General features: G+C 37.4%; 1 protein-coding gene across 1 annotated transcript in view; it reads right to left on the minus strand.

Moving 5' to 3' along the window:
* Window positions 1–14,775, minus strand: part of ADGRG6 (adhesion G protein-coupled receptor G6) — a 120,025-nt gene that overhangs the window by 38,918 nt on the left and 66,332 nt on the right. The window contains exons 7-11 of the mRNA XM_063124592.1: window positions 9,589–9,674; window positions 6,005–6,057; window positions 5,849–5,908; window positions 2,961–3,106; window positions 104–218 (exon numbers count right to left, since the gene is read on the minus strand). Of these exons, the coding sequence (XP_062980662.1) occupies window positions 104–218; window positions 2,961–3,106; window positions 5,849–5,908; window positions 6,005–6,057; window positions 9,589–9,674 (460 nt within the window). The remainder of the gene's footprint in view (window positions 1–103; window positions 219–2,960; window positions 3,107–5,848; window positions 5,909–6,004; window positions 6,058–9,588; window positions 9,675–14,775) is intronic.

Consider the following 14,775-nt stretch of genomic DNA (forward strand, 5'->3'; position numbering starts at 1 on the left):
GATCCTGTACTCCTTCATCCTGCTCCCTAGCTCTACAACTGTATCCACAGTATACTTCATCCTTCTCTCACCAGTAAGTATCTCATGATCTTTGAGCTCTTACCATTTTCTTGATGCGATCTGGGTGGAACTACCATGGCAGAGTGTGATGTCAGTCACTGTTGGTCTGGTATCTTTCCAGAAGTAATTTAGAGGGTTTTCTTGACCATCACATGTTTCTACAAAACCAAAGAAAAGCAATGAACCAGAGCAGAAACAAAAATACCCTTTCTTGAGTAAACGTTGCTTAAATTAGGCTGATTTTAATCATGCATTATTAATACTTTCCTACTGTTATTTTTTACCTCCAAATGGCTACTTGAATCAGTAATTGTGAATTGATACTTGTGTTAACAGGTGCTGCAGAATATAAGCTCTGCATTTTTCCCACTGGAGGCAGAAATCATCTAGAGCCTAATCATCTAATTCTCTCAAGGATTTAAACTAATTTATAGTTTGACAGATGACATCCTAAATCAAATTTGAAGTTCATTTAAAATTTCTTTATTCTTGCATTGGTGATTTGGTAATCAGTACTCAAACATTTCTCTGTACTGCTTGGCATACAAGAATTTGTAGGTAAATGACTGGTGGTGGACAGACTGTGTAACTCAGTTGTAATAGTTATCCATGAATTAATGAAAGTCCTATTCACATGGATGGCAACTGTGTACACTAAGAGTTCAGTGGTTTAATGGGATTGCATATTCCCACCCTGTCCCTAGTTCAGCATTTCCTCCCTGAGTTCACTATGATGTGCACCTGTGCATATATTCCAGTATAATAATCTACAATTCTTATCCTTCAAAATCAAGGGCAAAAATTGCATATATAAGGCTTATGCATGCACAAACTTACATGCTATTTACAATTATGACAAAAGTGTGACAGAACTTGGAATTAGGTATGTATGATCCTGTGTCTCATTGCACATACATAATTCTATCAATGTTAGAATTGTCCCACATATCTTTACCTCTCTCCCTGTGAATAGGTCTATAGTGCCTATATATTAACTTCTTGATTCTATGTTCAAAAAACAAATGTGGTTGAATAAAATCTCTTAGAAATGGATAGAAGAAGAGTTTTGGTTCCAGCATTTTAAATATATTTTCCTTATAAATACATATTATTTTACTTGCTCTGTGTTCCTCATCTATGTATTCAACAGTTCTTTATTTTATTACTTGTTTTATATGCCACCTTTTAAGGAATTATTGCTTCATCAAGGTGGTTACAAGGATAGAACAGCTGCTGCTGTTCTATCATAAAATAGAGCAGCAGCAGCAACCACGACCACCAATTAAAGCCACATTGCACCTTCTTATATTGGTCCAGTAGCAGTTGAAATATCAAAGGCAATTAATAAAAGCAGCAGCAACGAATAAATACAGAATGAAATAAAAATGTTTTAATCTGGTTTTTTAAAAGAATTCCAAAATGGGCCCACTTGGATTTGCAGTCTCTGTCTCTGGTATCCATCAGCTGAATATAGTTTACTGATGGCCCAGAGTGCAAGCAGGTCGTAAAGGCCAGGGAGACTTGTGAGGGTGTAAGCTTTCCTTCAAATAACCTGGTCCCAAACCATTTATGGGCTTTAAAGTCCAAACCAGTACTTTGAACAGGACCCACAAATGAATGTGTTGCCACTATAATTGGTACAGAAGTGGTATAAAATGCCCTGAACTGTTGGCCCTACCAGTTTTCTGGCTACCAAATTCAGTACTAATTCATGTTTTGGAATGGTCTTTAAAAATGGCAGCCCCACTTAAAGTGTATTACAGAAAAATAACTTTGAGGCAAAGGTTTACTTTCTCTAGGTAAGGCCATGTCTGGCAAGCTAAACAAAGCTGGTAAAAGGCACTCCTGGTTACTGATGGAACTTGCATTTCCTTTGATACCACCAAATCCAAGAGAACTCCCAATATGCATATCTGAGTCTTCAACGGCAATGCAACCCCTATAAGACAGGTTGCACACCTCCATTCAGATCAGTGGACCTCTATCTTGTCAGGATTTAGCTTCCGCTTGTTTGCCCTCATCCATCCCCAAAACTGGTTCTAGACACTTCTTCAGAAATCCTACTGCCTCCCTGGAATAAAGTTACCAGGAAGTTTCCATCCTGAACTCAGTCTGAAAGCCGGAATGGAAAGAATAATCAGTGACTTCCAAGGGTGCTGGAACTAATACAACATCACTCTATCTAGGAACCCCTAAAATTTGTAAGTTTGAGACTGGGGAATACTTTCCCAGAGCCAGTGGTCCTTAATGTGGATTCTTTGGGAGAGGTTTTATCACTGTCTCGTTCAGTATGGCCAGAACTACTTCAACTACTCATTTACCACCTAGGTGCAGTTTAGAATTTCATGGCCACCATGAGCCTATCACAAATTATAGCTGGCCAAAACATGTGACAAGACAAACATTGGACAACTTCTGTATTGGGATGGGAGACACTGAACTGTAGGTGGAGGAGCTAGCAGTGACTAGACTGATTACTCGCAGACCAATTTTGGGCTCCACAGGGATTATTATTATTATTTATTATTATTATTTATTGCATTTTTATACTGCCCAACAGCCAAAGCTCCCTGGGTAGTTCACAAAAACTAAAACCATTCAAAGTATAAAACAAACAGTATAAAAACTTGATATAACATACACATTAAAAACTGATTAAAATATACCATACATGATTAAAAGATCTTTAAAACAGTAAAACATATTTAAAACATTCTAAAATTTCACTGGATAGGCCTGCTAGGATGGAGGTTTTCTTCTTAGCAAAAGTTTTGTTCTTCATAGCTTAGGAAAAGCAGTGTTTTGCTCTTCATAGGCTGTGAAGAGGAGCATGTTTGGATAAGAATATTTTTTTATTAAGCAAATGAAATACAGGGAAAGGTTGAAGCTTCTATGCTTACCAACTGGATGAACATCCACTTTCTGGAGACTCAAACCACTCCTAATCATAGATGAATTGCTGCTTATGAGTTTATTCTCAATTGTCTGTTTTTCTAAACTTACATTGTTGGTAGAATTGTAAACCAAAAGAGCCCGGACATCAAAACTGCAAAGAAAATGGTCTAGTTGCTGAATCAGGATATAAGCTAGCAATACAACATTTTCAATATGGTTTATGAAATAGAGCTTAATCACAGCATCTGATTTATACCATTCACCAAACATAATGGAATACTTTATTTCATCATAGACTTACCAACATGGAAACATCCAATAAATTATAGTTTTGCCATTTTGCAAATGCTGTCTTTTTTGAAAATATAAAATAACAAGTCAGAATTAACAACACGACACCGAAAACAGCTTGGTGAAAGTCTTACTCGTCTGCCAAAGGAAAGCAGCAAGGGGGCCAGGCAAGTTTCCTTGGGTAGTGTGTTCCAGTGGGCTGGCTCAGATGTTAATTCTAAACCACAGTTTAGTGTTAAAAGAAAGCATCTAGGCAAAATGTTGACTTGTATACTCACCCCTACCCCTTCCTCCCATGTGGCTTTGAGGAGGACTTTCAAAGCTTTTGCTTCTATTTTAGATTAAATGCAGCTTGCTATATTGCCCAAACACAGGACAAGCTGTGGTAAATCTTAACTGTGGTTAGCAGAAACAAGCCAACTTCAAACCCTAGTTTATGAAGCTAGCTTGTTTGTATTAACCTAAGTTAATATCAACTACAATGAGAAAGACAATTATTAAAGGAAACAGTGAAGTAATTATGGCATATATTCTCAAAACTCAGAAATCATATCTCATCTATTTCCAAAATATATTATATTTCTACTGAAACCATTGATAGTACTTGTTAAATCCTATGTTTTATCTTGAAATAAAGTTAGAGGCAACAAAAAAGAACAACACACATCACAATACAACAAGATCATTGAAGAAATAAAGAAAGTCACTGACTATAATGAATATGCTTGTGGGACTGACAAAGTAAAACAACCAAAGGAGACGGTCACTATCAAATTAAATATTGGATACATACACCCACACCATATAGTTTGTAATACACTGAGACTGTATAAATACAATGCTTACTGACAGAAATGTATATTATTATTATTATTTATTGCATTTTTATACCGCCCAACAGCTGACGCTCCCTGGGCGGAGATATTACACCCTCAGAAGAACACAAATTCCTGAGGATATCCTATAATATGGAATTAGAGAAAGTTGTTTAGGGATATCCATACCAAAAACAAATGTATCTTACCTTTGACTACTGTTTGAATGGTACTAACTCAAAACTTCAAACCATTTCCATTACAATATCTGTCATACTTTAGTCTTTAATTCAGTGGATTGCTGGTTAATCAGCAGTAAGAACAGCCATTCCTTGTAGTAAGGTTAAACACAGACTATGGGCCTAAAGTATCATAATCAAGTAGGGCAGTTGCAGCAAGCACATGTTTACTGAGCTGGTAAATTACACCAAAGTCAAAAGCTGTTTGCAAAATAAAATGGGAAATAGGGGGCCCATAGGAGGACATGTCTCTTACCCATGTGACCCAGTCTTGGTCATATGGCTACACCTAATTGTAGGATCTTTCAGGGAAAAGCAGCAGCAGCAGGAACAGAAATGTGTGGCATTACTGTGATGTCAAAAAGGGCATGGCATCAATGAGTTAACCAACACATATGCACATGATACTTGTGTTTGAAAGTGTGGAGACAAAAAAACTAAAACTAAAAATCCCTAAACCCCACGCCATGAAATTTTTTTTTAATCATCCACTCAATTCTATTCTACAGTGGACACAATTTAACTGGAAAACAGACAGATACTGAAATGAGAAAATTTAACACACACAACACTGACAAAATGTTGCCCTTTGATTTACGTAATAATTTACTAAAAATTGTGTTGTCACACTACTCTATCCAGAAATCTTTTTACCTTTCTCCAGGTGCTGGTGAAGTATGCACTTTGAGACCTGGCAAACATGCATCTGTCATTGGCACATATGAGTAATACATTGGGAGCAGCGTCACTTTGGATCCCTTTGATGCAAATGACTAAGTGATGTAAGATGAGCAAGCCACTTCTATATTTCATTTTCCTTTGCTATTCCTGAGGGTGTAATATTCCATGTCACTTCCCCCACAACCCCTGTATTTGAATAATTCAGTTTCTAGTGACACAGGCCCTTTCTACACCTAAGGATTATTCCCAGGAAAATGGAGGAATCGTCCCTGCCTGCTCCCAGCATCCCCTGTGTGGCATTTGGATGCACAGGAACAATCCAGGGATGATCCTGGGGGAAAAGGCAGATGTAGAAGCGGCCACAGACTTCTTTACTGATAAGATGAATAGACAGAATTATTTCGAAGCTACCAGTACAGGTCACTATAGCAAGAAATAAACAGTGTTGTGAAAGTGGAGAATGAAGGAACTTTGGCCCAAACTTTTAAAAATTACACAAAGATACAGGGTAGAATCCAATCAGTTGTATCCCATGTTAGTCTAACTTGAGTTTCATTCATTTCAATGGTCCCACTCTAAGTAGGGCTAACATTGGATACAGCCTATAGATTCAATTTGCATTCTCCTGCCAGCAGTGTGGGAGCTGGTTCCTATCCTAGTCTAGGACCGATTGGCCCCTTCATATGGAACATATCAAATGGTATAGTAATTGGATCGTCATAGTGCAATCCCATTTTGCTGGCAAGTGTGTGTGAATATCACAACTATGTAGACCTGATACTGCAGAATATCAATCTGATGGGAAAAATTCAGATATTATAAAAATTATTTCAGAGCATCTGTCACAAGAATCTCTTACAATTTTACCTTTGATGACCTGTGTTTCTCTTTTCCCTTGCTCCTTTGCTGACAACACTTGATTGAATACTACAAAAAAAGCAGACATAAATATAAATGTTAGGAAAAAGTGTCTTCCACAAGAGACGGTAGCTATTGGTTCTTTCAATCTTATTAAGCACTTACCTTATATTGACCACATACACAGTGTAATTCCAATTCTCAAAGGTGTTATTTAGCTGGAAAAAACAAACAATGCAAGTATTGAAAGTTATATATTATGTAGCAGAAATGAACATCTTGCTTTGCCTTCCCTTCAATTTATTATACTGCTATGTGACAAAAAAAATTGTGCCAATTTTTAAAGCGTATATACAACCTTATATGAATACCCTCTTAGAGATGGTCTATCATCTTCTTGGCCACTTGAAAAAGTATGACTGGGTTCTCACAACATGCTAACCTGCACTCAGTGGTTGAGTGTGGGTTGTTGTTGAACCATGGATGGTTTGTTGGACCGTGGGTTAATGTGTTGCCCGAACCCAAAACATTTTCCTTAGAGTGACCTATAAACAATGCAGTATGGCTTATTTTTCTCAAACAAGCTGCATTGAGAACCCATGGTTTGTGGTTGAGTTGTTCAAGATGGTTAACAAGGTTGTTCAGGGTGGTTAACACTGCATGGTTAACAAGCTATACTGCAGAAAATGTCCTTGGTTCAGACAGCATACTAACCTACAGTTCAACAAACAACAACTCACTCTCAACTACTACATGTAGGTTAGCATGTTGTGTGAATAGTCCTGTTTGTTTCCCTTCTTAATTCCTAATGTATATAACTTGTAATATATTTTATTATATAGCCATGGTTATAATGGAGAACACCTCCTTTATTTTCTCACTCCCCAAGTAGGACAGATTTGAGAGCTATGGGAATTTATCTGGGAAGGCAGAAAGACTATTAGCAACTCATGTGAGTAGCCAGATAGAACCCTCTTACTTCCTCTTAAAAATCTTATGGCATGTTTTGCCTTCAGCAATAAGTCAATAAGAGGGAAAAGTCATCTTTTGAAACACTGGAAAAGTAAAGCATAGATATTCTTGCTAAGCAAATCCAGCAAGACAACAGTAGAGTCCACTGCAGGGTCCATTTATAAGCCTCTGTTTTCCTTGTCTTGTCTGTACACCCACTATAGCCATAAAATATTAAATAAAGGAGACATGTCATATAAGTACCTTGTCCTCTCCCCCCCCCACACTTCGTGCAACCTTTATGGATCCTTTATCCTACTAATACAGCTGCTTGGTCAAGCTAACTGAGAATACAGGCAATCACAGTATCTATGAAGAGAGAATCTGGGCATAGTATGAACGTAATGTGCTGGTTCACACGTCACAACAATCTAGGTTATTTTTAACCCCTGAATGTGATGCCCAATCGTGGAAGCATCTAAACTATCTAGGGACACCATGTCCTTGGGCTGTTTGCTGTGATGTGCAAACCAGGAACTTTGACTTGTGTCTTCCCCAACAAGACAGAGCTGGAACCCAGGGTTAAATGGAGAACTCTGGGTTGCTTAGATGCTCCTGCTTTCAGTGGGAGTGACTGGGCAGCAGATTGGGCAACACTCACTCATTCACATCAACTCAGGGTTTTTAAAAATCATGGGTCGCTGTGATGTACAAACCAGGCCTTCACATAAAATTATTGACCAGGCTTTGCATAATGAGATTTATTTATTAATTAAAACTATTTTAATCTCACCTTTCTACCTCAATTTGAGGCACTCAAGGAGTCACACATCTGATCACAAAACAATATCGGTGCAAAATAATGAAATATAAATGCAGCTGTTTGCATCCCAGGCAGTACGGCTTGCTTTGCAATGAGGAAATCACTTATATCCTAATCATTAGGCTTGCTTGGCAATGGGGGAATGCTCTGCAATGTGGAAGTGTTTTGCACCTCAGTCATTACAGCTTACTTAACAAACATGAATGGGATTTAAATTATAAGAGAGCTCCGGCTATTGGGCAGTATAGAAATGTAATAAATAAATAAATAAATAAATAGTCAGACATGGAATCCAAAGAAAAATAGCAAATGACCTTGTGCATACTTGGCTGTTCAAAAGCATACACTGATAGAAGAACAGTTCTGGATTTAAGTGTACTTTAAGTTTACTACTACTTCTTTTTTTTTTTTTAGCACAATGCTCTTCTTTTGAGTCTGCTGCTGTGGCTGAAAAGTTAGGGAGCTGCTCTGTGGTGTTCACAGTTGGGTTCAAGTCCTGGAAGTTCTGTTTGTGTATTTAGTGAGGGAAGCAGGTACTTGCTCCTGTCCCAATTGGACTGTCCCCTCCTCAAACAGGGCCATTTACCACTGACTGCCCTATGGAAAACATCCTCATAACTTGTTATACAGTATATGAATATTATTTATAGTAGTTTTAAATATCTATCTATCTATCTATCTTGGTGCTACTTCAAGCTACCTTAGAAGTATTTGTATCCTGAAAGGCAGGAATAAATAACTGTAATAAATGAATAAATATCAGCAATTGTTCTTCTGTGAGCAAAAGAGATTTTCCAGTCACAGAAGAGGCATTCTTAGATCCAAGATTTTGTATCCAACTACAGGCACCAAATGCCTGTATACTACACTAAAAAAAGAAAAAGAACTGTAAGCAGGGGAAGATGGCAGTAGTGACAAAGATCAAAGTAAGGAGCCTAAGGGACTAGAGAAAGCTGTATGGTTGTCCAAACCCATGAATATGTTTTTTAACATTTGGATATGAGAGTAAAGTCTGCACAATTCAGGCCTACTTGGGTTTTACTCAAAAGTATATGTACAGTCCTTCAGATGTTGTTGGACTAGAATCCATAACATCACCGACCCATGTTCATCCCTTGCTGGATGGGGTTGATAGAGGAGTCCAACATTTGGAGGGTCACAGCCCTCCCCCATTCCGTGGGTTGGATTCAGCAATACATGAGAAAAATGAGTCTGTTGCACCTTAAAGACTGATAGTGTGTTTTACTAAGGCATGAACTTTTGCCCTCCCCAAGCATCTTGACGGCCGTGTGACGTCCCAGAAGGAAAGAGGAATATCGCAGCGCCATTTTTTTGCTCTTTGATAATGGAGACACAGCACAATTGCACTCCATCGCAACAGTAACTTTAAACAACAACAACACCCCGAACCCACTTCCCTCCCCCATGGGCACAGAACTTCCCCGTACAGCTCTGTGCCCATTTTCAAAGACCAGCTACTTGTGGGGAAGAAAGGAAGAGGCAGAAACAGCAGCCACACCGCTCACATTCTGTGGGATGCTCCCAGGACTGTGGAAAATATCAGGTTTCCCATGGTTCCCAATATCCTGTGGAAATCTCGTGGCCATCCCCACATGCCTCCCGGGATTCTCTTTGCGTCATTATGGATGCACAGGGACACACAAGAGACCAGCCTGGATTTAATGGCTGGTGTAGACATGCCCTAGGATTGGTCCTAACCTGCCCATAGGTAAATCTGGAGAATATGATCACTCTTTTAATCAGTCATAAATTGGAATATAACCAGCATACAGAAAGCAACAGGAGTCAAGTGCTTTATACATATATCACACGCTTGAGCAAACAATCTAGGAGTCTTCACATCTGCACCTGTAATTTTTATATATATATATTGTGTATTAGTTAAATTGAAATGTAATGATAACAAGCACACTTATAAAGTATATGGAAAGGATTACAAAGCAACCTGACTTACCCATTCTGCAATTCTACTCTGAACGTTTGATTCTATATCATCATTTTCATTGAAGACAGTAATGGAAATTCTGTAGAACAGTCCCCCTATGGATTACAAGAATATTATAAATGTTAGAACTATGGCACATAATAGCCTGCAAAATTCCATTTGAAGGTACACTGAAAAATAAAGCTTATAAATCAAGTCACCAAAACTCCAGTTATCCTCAAGGTGAACAGAGAAAGTTTGGGTAAAATAAATTGTAAACTGACCAATCAAATGACAACTTTCAAATATTGCCAAATATTCCATGTAGCCATAATGTTGATGATGCTTGATGCAGCAGCCTGCTGACTATTTATCCCAACTAACTTTAAAAAATGATTTTTGCTTTCTAATAATTGTCACTTTGGTTTTAAGCATATTTTTTTGCTTTTTTAAAAAAGTCACTTTTTTACAGTTTTTTTTTAAAATTGTAGGCTGAACCTGGTTTTTCTATGATAATAGCCAAAGAGAAAAAAAATCTTTAATTAACCTTTAATCTTTACTTAAAGATTAGGTGAGATTTAAAGGTGAATAATCCCATAATAATTAAACGTTATGATAATTAATTTCTATTTTTAAAAAAGTTTGCTTCATTGATGAAATCATTTTATTGTTCTATTTAAAAATGCTTTACAATCATATGACAGTTCGTAGAAATATCAAAAGCAGAATTTTAAGGATAATCACCTCCTTTGGCTGTTTTCATGACTCTGAACAAAAATCACCAAGTTTTATTGACTCCACAAGGTTCTATAGCAGTATGCCTGCTGAAGTGGCTGGTGTCGCAAACAGGAAAGCACAATTTAATATTGTTGCAGACACCAATTTAATATCTTTAAATATATTCTAGGGCTATGTGGAAATCTGTTTCCATTCCAAGACAAGAGAGAAAAGTGGCCTGTCTTTTGACCAAACTAGGTTGGCGGATAGATTTTAAAAGTCTTGTGGCATCTATACTCCCATGTACTAATTCATTTTTTTGTGGCAGTTCATTCAGCCATGAGACTAATGCACAGATGAAATGGAGGTGATCTCTTCCTTGCTATTTTTAATATTATGGGCCTGATCATATAAATAATTATGTTAATATGATAGTATTTAATTATGTCAATTATGTAACCTAAAAATATATATTTGAACTTGAGTGAATAGCATGCTTAGCTTTCCAGAGTGGTCATCGTTATCATGAATGGACACAAATCTGATGTCAGCAATAATAAAAATGCTTCAGGAACTCATAAAATGATGTTTTAGATTGAAATGTCCTTCTCTACCACAATGTCTAGATTTACACAACATGCTAATCCACCTAGCATGGGTTATTATGTTGTCTGGACGCAGTGCGTTTTCCACAGGGTGGGTTATCATGTTGTCTGAATGCAGTGCTTTCCCCGCAGTGCTGCTTGCCGCAGTTGTTTGAGAAAAGTAAACTGCACTGTATGGTTATCAAGCCACTTTAGAAAAAACGCAAACTGTTCAGACAATATGATAACCCACCCTGCAGAAAAAGCAGTGTTCAGACAACATGTTAACCCACCCTGCAGAAAATGTGCTGTGCTCAGACAACACAATATCCCAAGGTGGGTTAGCTTGTTGTGTGTCTTTCTTAACATCAAGAATAATAAGATGTACTTCAAGATTCCAGCATACAATATAAGTTCCCAGTTTCTCTGACTTTAATTACAAAACTTTCATGGATGTCAATGAAGACAGACTGCACTTTCAGGACATGATTCTACTGTAAGTTATATTGGCATATTCAGTGACTGCAGCAGAATTTATGTGTTACCTTTGATTGTACCTAGTGTATAATATTGTAAGGGATCATAAAATTAGGGGTGGGAAATATATTGTTGGACTACAACTCCCATCATCCATCACCATTGACCATGCTTGCTGGGGCTCATGGGAGTTGCAGTTCAACAACATCTGGAGGGCCACACATTCCCCACTCCTGATACACATGAACAAAAGTTGCATCAATGAACTGTACCTTATCTTTTCCTTTCCCCATTCTAGGTGCTCTAAATTTCAGGATGTACCAACTTTAATAATTGCAGACGGAGGACCAAATTCAGTTCCAACCAGGAACACATTTGAATAACACTCTTGTTTCCCAACATAACCAGGGTGGAGAGCAGAAAGTTTTTACAGCCCTGATTAGCTGTCAGTGAAGAAGGAGCATGCAGAGATGCCTATCACAGCACTATAGCAGATCACCTGGTAGGTTAGAGGAGAATGAATTGGGGAAGGGCCCCTCATGCTGAATCAAGAGTCCTTGCTTCTGCTGCAGTATAACAGCTGTATAACAGCTGACTTGTCATATGGAACGCTTATCTCACTGTTGCCAAACTGTTGGTAAGAGAGGAGCCTTAGTGCTTCCCAATAAGTCTATCTGCACATATTATACAGATAGACTTCTGTAATGTGGTTGTTGTGCCCCTACTATGCTAGATCTGTTTGTGAAGATTTGTTTCCATTCATAAATCACTGTCACTGGATTGGATTAGGACAGTTTGCAGAACCAAATATCACTGGTGGTCTTCAATCATGCAATGTATGGCCTTGTTTGGATTTGTATAGGAGCCCTATATAATGCATTAATCAATTTCTAAGAGTAAAATCCCATTTCCATTTCATTGAAAAGGATTTTGCAATTAATTTAGATGAATACAGGAATACATTTTAAATTAAATCAAATTCAGTATAGTATATTAGCTCTAATGTATTACCTATAAAGTAAAGCTAACAAGTTTGATATGCAATACCACTAGATATTGAGGGAAAGCATGTTTCATTGAGGTTAGTATAGAAAATTAGCTTTCTTGACACTCTCAGGAGACTATACAATGGCAAAATCAAAAAGATTCAATGTATACAATTTCCCTTTGAAAATTTGTATAATATATATTAGAAGGATATCTGTTGAAAATTATCCATAGGCAGTCTAAAAATAATATCTATGGGTGCAATCGGTGAATCAATGGCATTTGATTGTCACAGTAGTCTCCTCAAAGTTCTTGTGGTTAGAAAATGGGATGGTAGTGATTAGAATTACATACTAAATATCTATATATTGATTATTAATCTTTTAAAAATGCACTCCTAAAGTTCAATTATTTTAAGGTTTATAACACTATGCATGAAGTCTAATCTATCCCCAGCTATTCTAAATCAACTTCTACAAAATCTAGCAGATGAGGTTATATTTTTTTCTACATATAGCTTAATGTTTTCACATACTGTGCTTGACCTCAGGTCCACACGGACAGCCCCAGTCAATGAAGGAGTTACATAAAAAACAGGACAGAACAGATTTGGGAGAGCTGTTACTAGGATTCAGTGTTGTCTTCGGCACAATACTTTGGTTTGCTTCAGACAGCACATTGGCCAGAGGATTTTCATGAGCTGAAATTTCTGTTGAGCTTTGAGCTTGCAAGTTATGATGATGAAATGCCACTCCACTCATTGTTTCTGTACTGTTTATTGTATTTCCATCAAAATGGTTAATGGGTTCAACAACTGGAGAGGACTGAGCTATCCCATTGGTAACTATTGAATTTTTTGCTAGCTCCAAAAAGGAAGAATAGTTTAATGTTTTTTCATGATCCCAGAAATCTTCAAAAGATGGGGAAATTGTCTGCAGGTACAAATCCATAGCATGGATATTATTAAGATTTAAGGAGGACAATCTTTTGCTAACAGGACTATCCGTAGGCTTGTTAGAATAGTGATGTACCTTCCAAGTTGATTCTTTTCCTGAATCAGTAACTACTATATTAGAATTAATACTTCTAGGATCCACCACACCATCTACCATTTCTACATAATCCAGCTGAAGAGAAGGGGTAAATTCACTTTCTGAATCTTCTGCAGACTTTTGTTCATTGTCAGTTAGATGGCTTACAATCAGCAGGTTTGTTTGTATGTTTAGCTCTTCATTCCATAAATAGTCTGAGCCAGGAGAATTTTGAGCAAGGTTACTGTGAAGACTTTGTGAGATTAAAGGCGTTGAACTCTTTAGTGCTGCTGAGTGGCTGACAAATTGTCCACTTGCTCTGATTTGGGGTCTATGACTATGTGTATGCAATATTTCCAAAGGTGCAGTTCCTGTGACAAGCTTAGACCTCTGTGGATTTTGTTTTCCCAAAAACCCATGGTTCATAAGTGAGTATTCTTTACTTTTTACATAATCAGATGCACCTGCAAACCAATTAGTTTGCATGTCATTATTTATAGTCTGTGGTAGTCCCTCAACATTTATTAGATGCTGTGATGAACGTGTGCAGGCACCCTCAACACATGAAGTCTCAAAAGATGGCGTTAATATCTCAGTATAATAAGTGAAGGTGTTTTTTGAATAGACAACTGTTGTTTTATCCAGAATTTGCTGTGTGGCTAAACTAAATACACCTTCCATACCCTTAGTGTCAGAAGAACTTGTCTGTAAATGCAAAGAAGGCTGAATCACAGGTATTCCCAAAGAAGTCAATGGAAAATGAAGTAGAGATGTATCATTTAGGGACACATCCATGTTAAGGGGAAGGTCTGTTTTTGTTTCTAACTGTGATGTTCCTTCCATAGCTTCAGAAATCCTTGATGAGAGTATTGGAATCATTGAACTAAACACATCTTCAGAAGTGTTTATTTTTATTACCTCAGAGTCTACTGACCTATTACTAGGGTTTGATTGCATGGTGATATCTATTTCTGTGGGGGATATGAAAAAGGATGCTCCCTCTGTTAGGAAAGAATCTGACTGACTAAATGAAGACCACCACCTTTCTAAAGATTCCTTAGAGGACAATAACAAACCTTGCCCCAAAGTCCAATGATTTCTTGATGAAGACAGACTATCTACATACAGGTGTGGAAGGCTTAAACCACCATGCTTCCAGGGCATAATGCTTTTACGAGCAATAGTAGAAGCAGCAATATCATTATATGGGTTATCAAGTTTATTGGTTTCTACATGTCTAGATCCAGTAAGCTTACTTGGGTTTGAATTTATATTCTTCAATGGAATTAAAGAAGGAGACACATAGTTAATGTAAGAAATAAATGTATTTATTTCAAATTCATCTTCTGGAGATGAGGCTTCCTCCTCTTCCTTAGGATGTTCTACTTGTTCGGTTAGAGGTCTAAATGTAAATAAGCCAC

Source organism: Elgaria multicarinata, chromosome 4 (genome assembly GCF_023053635.1).
Source record: "Elgaria multicarinata webbii isolate HBS135686 ecotype San Diego chromosome 4, rElgMul1.1.pri, whole genome shotgun sequence".
In the NCBI taxonomy this organism is placed as follows: domain Eukaryota; kingdom Metazoa; phylum Chordata; class Lepidosauria; order Squamata; family Anguidae; genus Elgaria; species Elgaria multicarinata.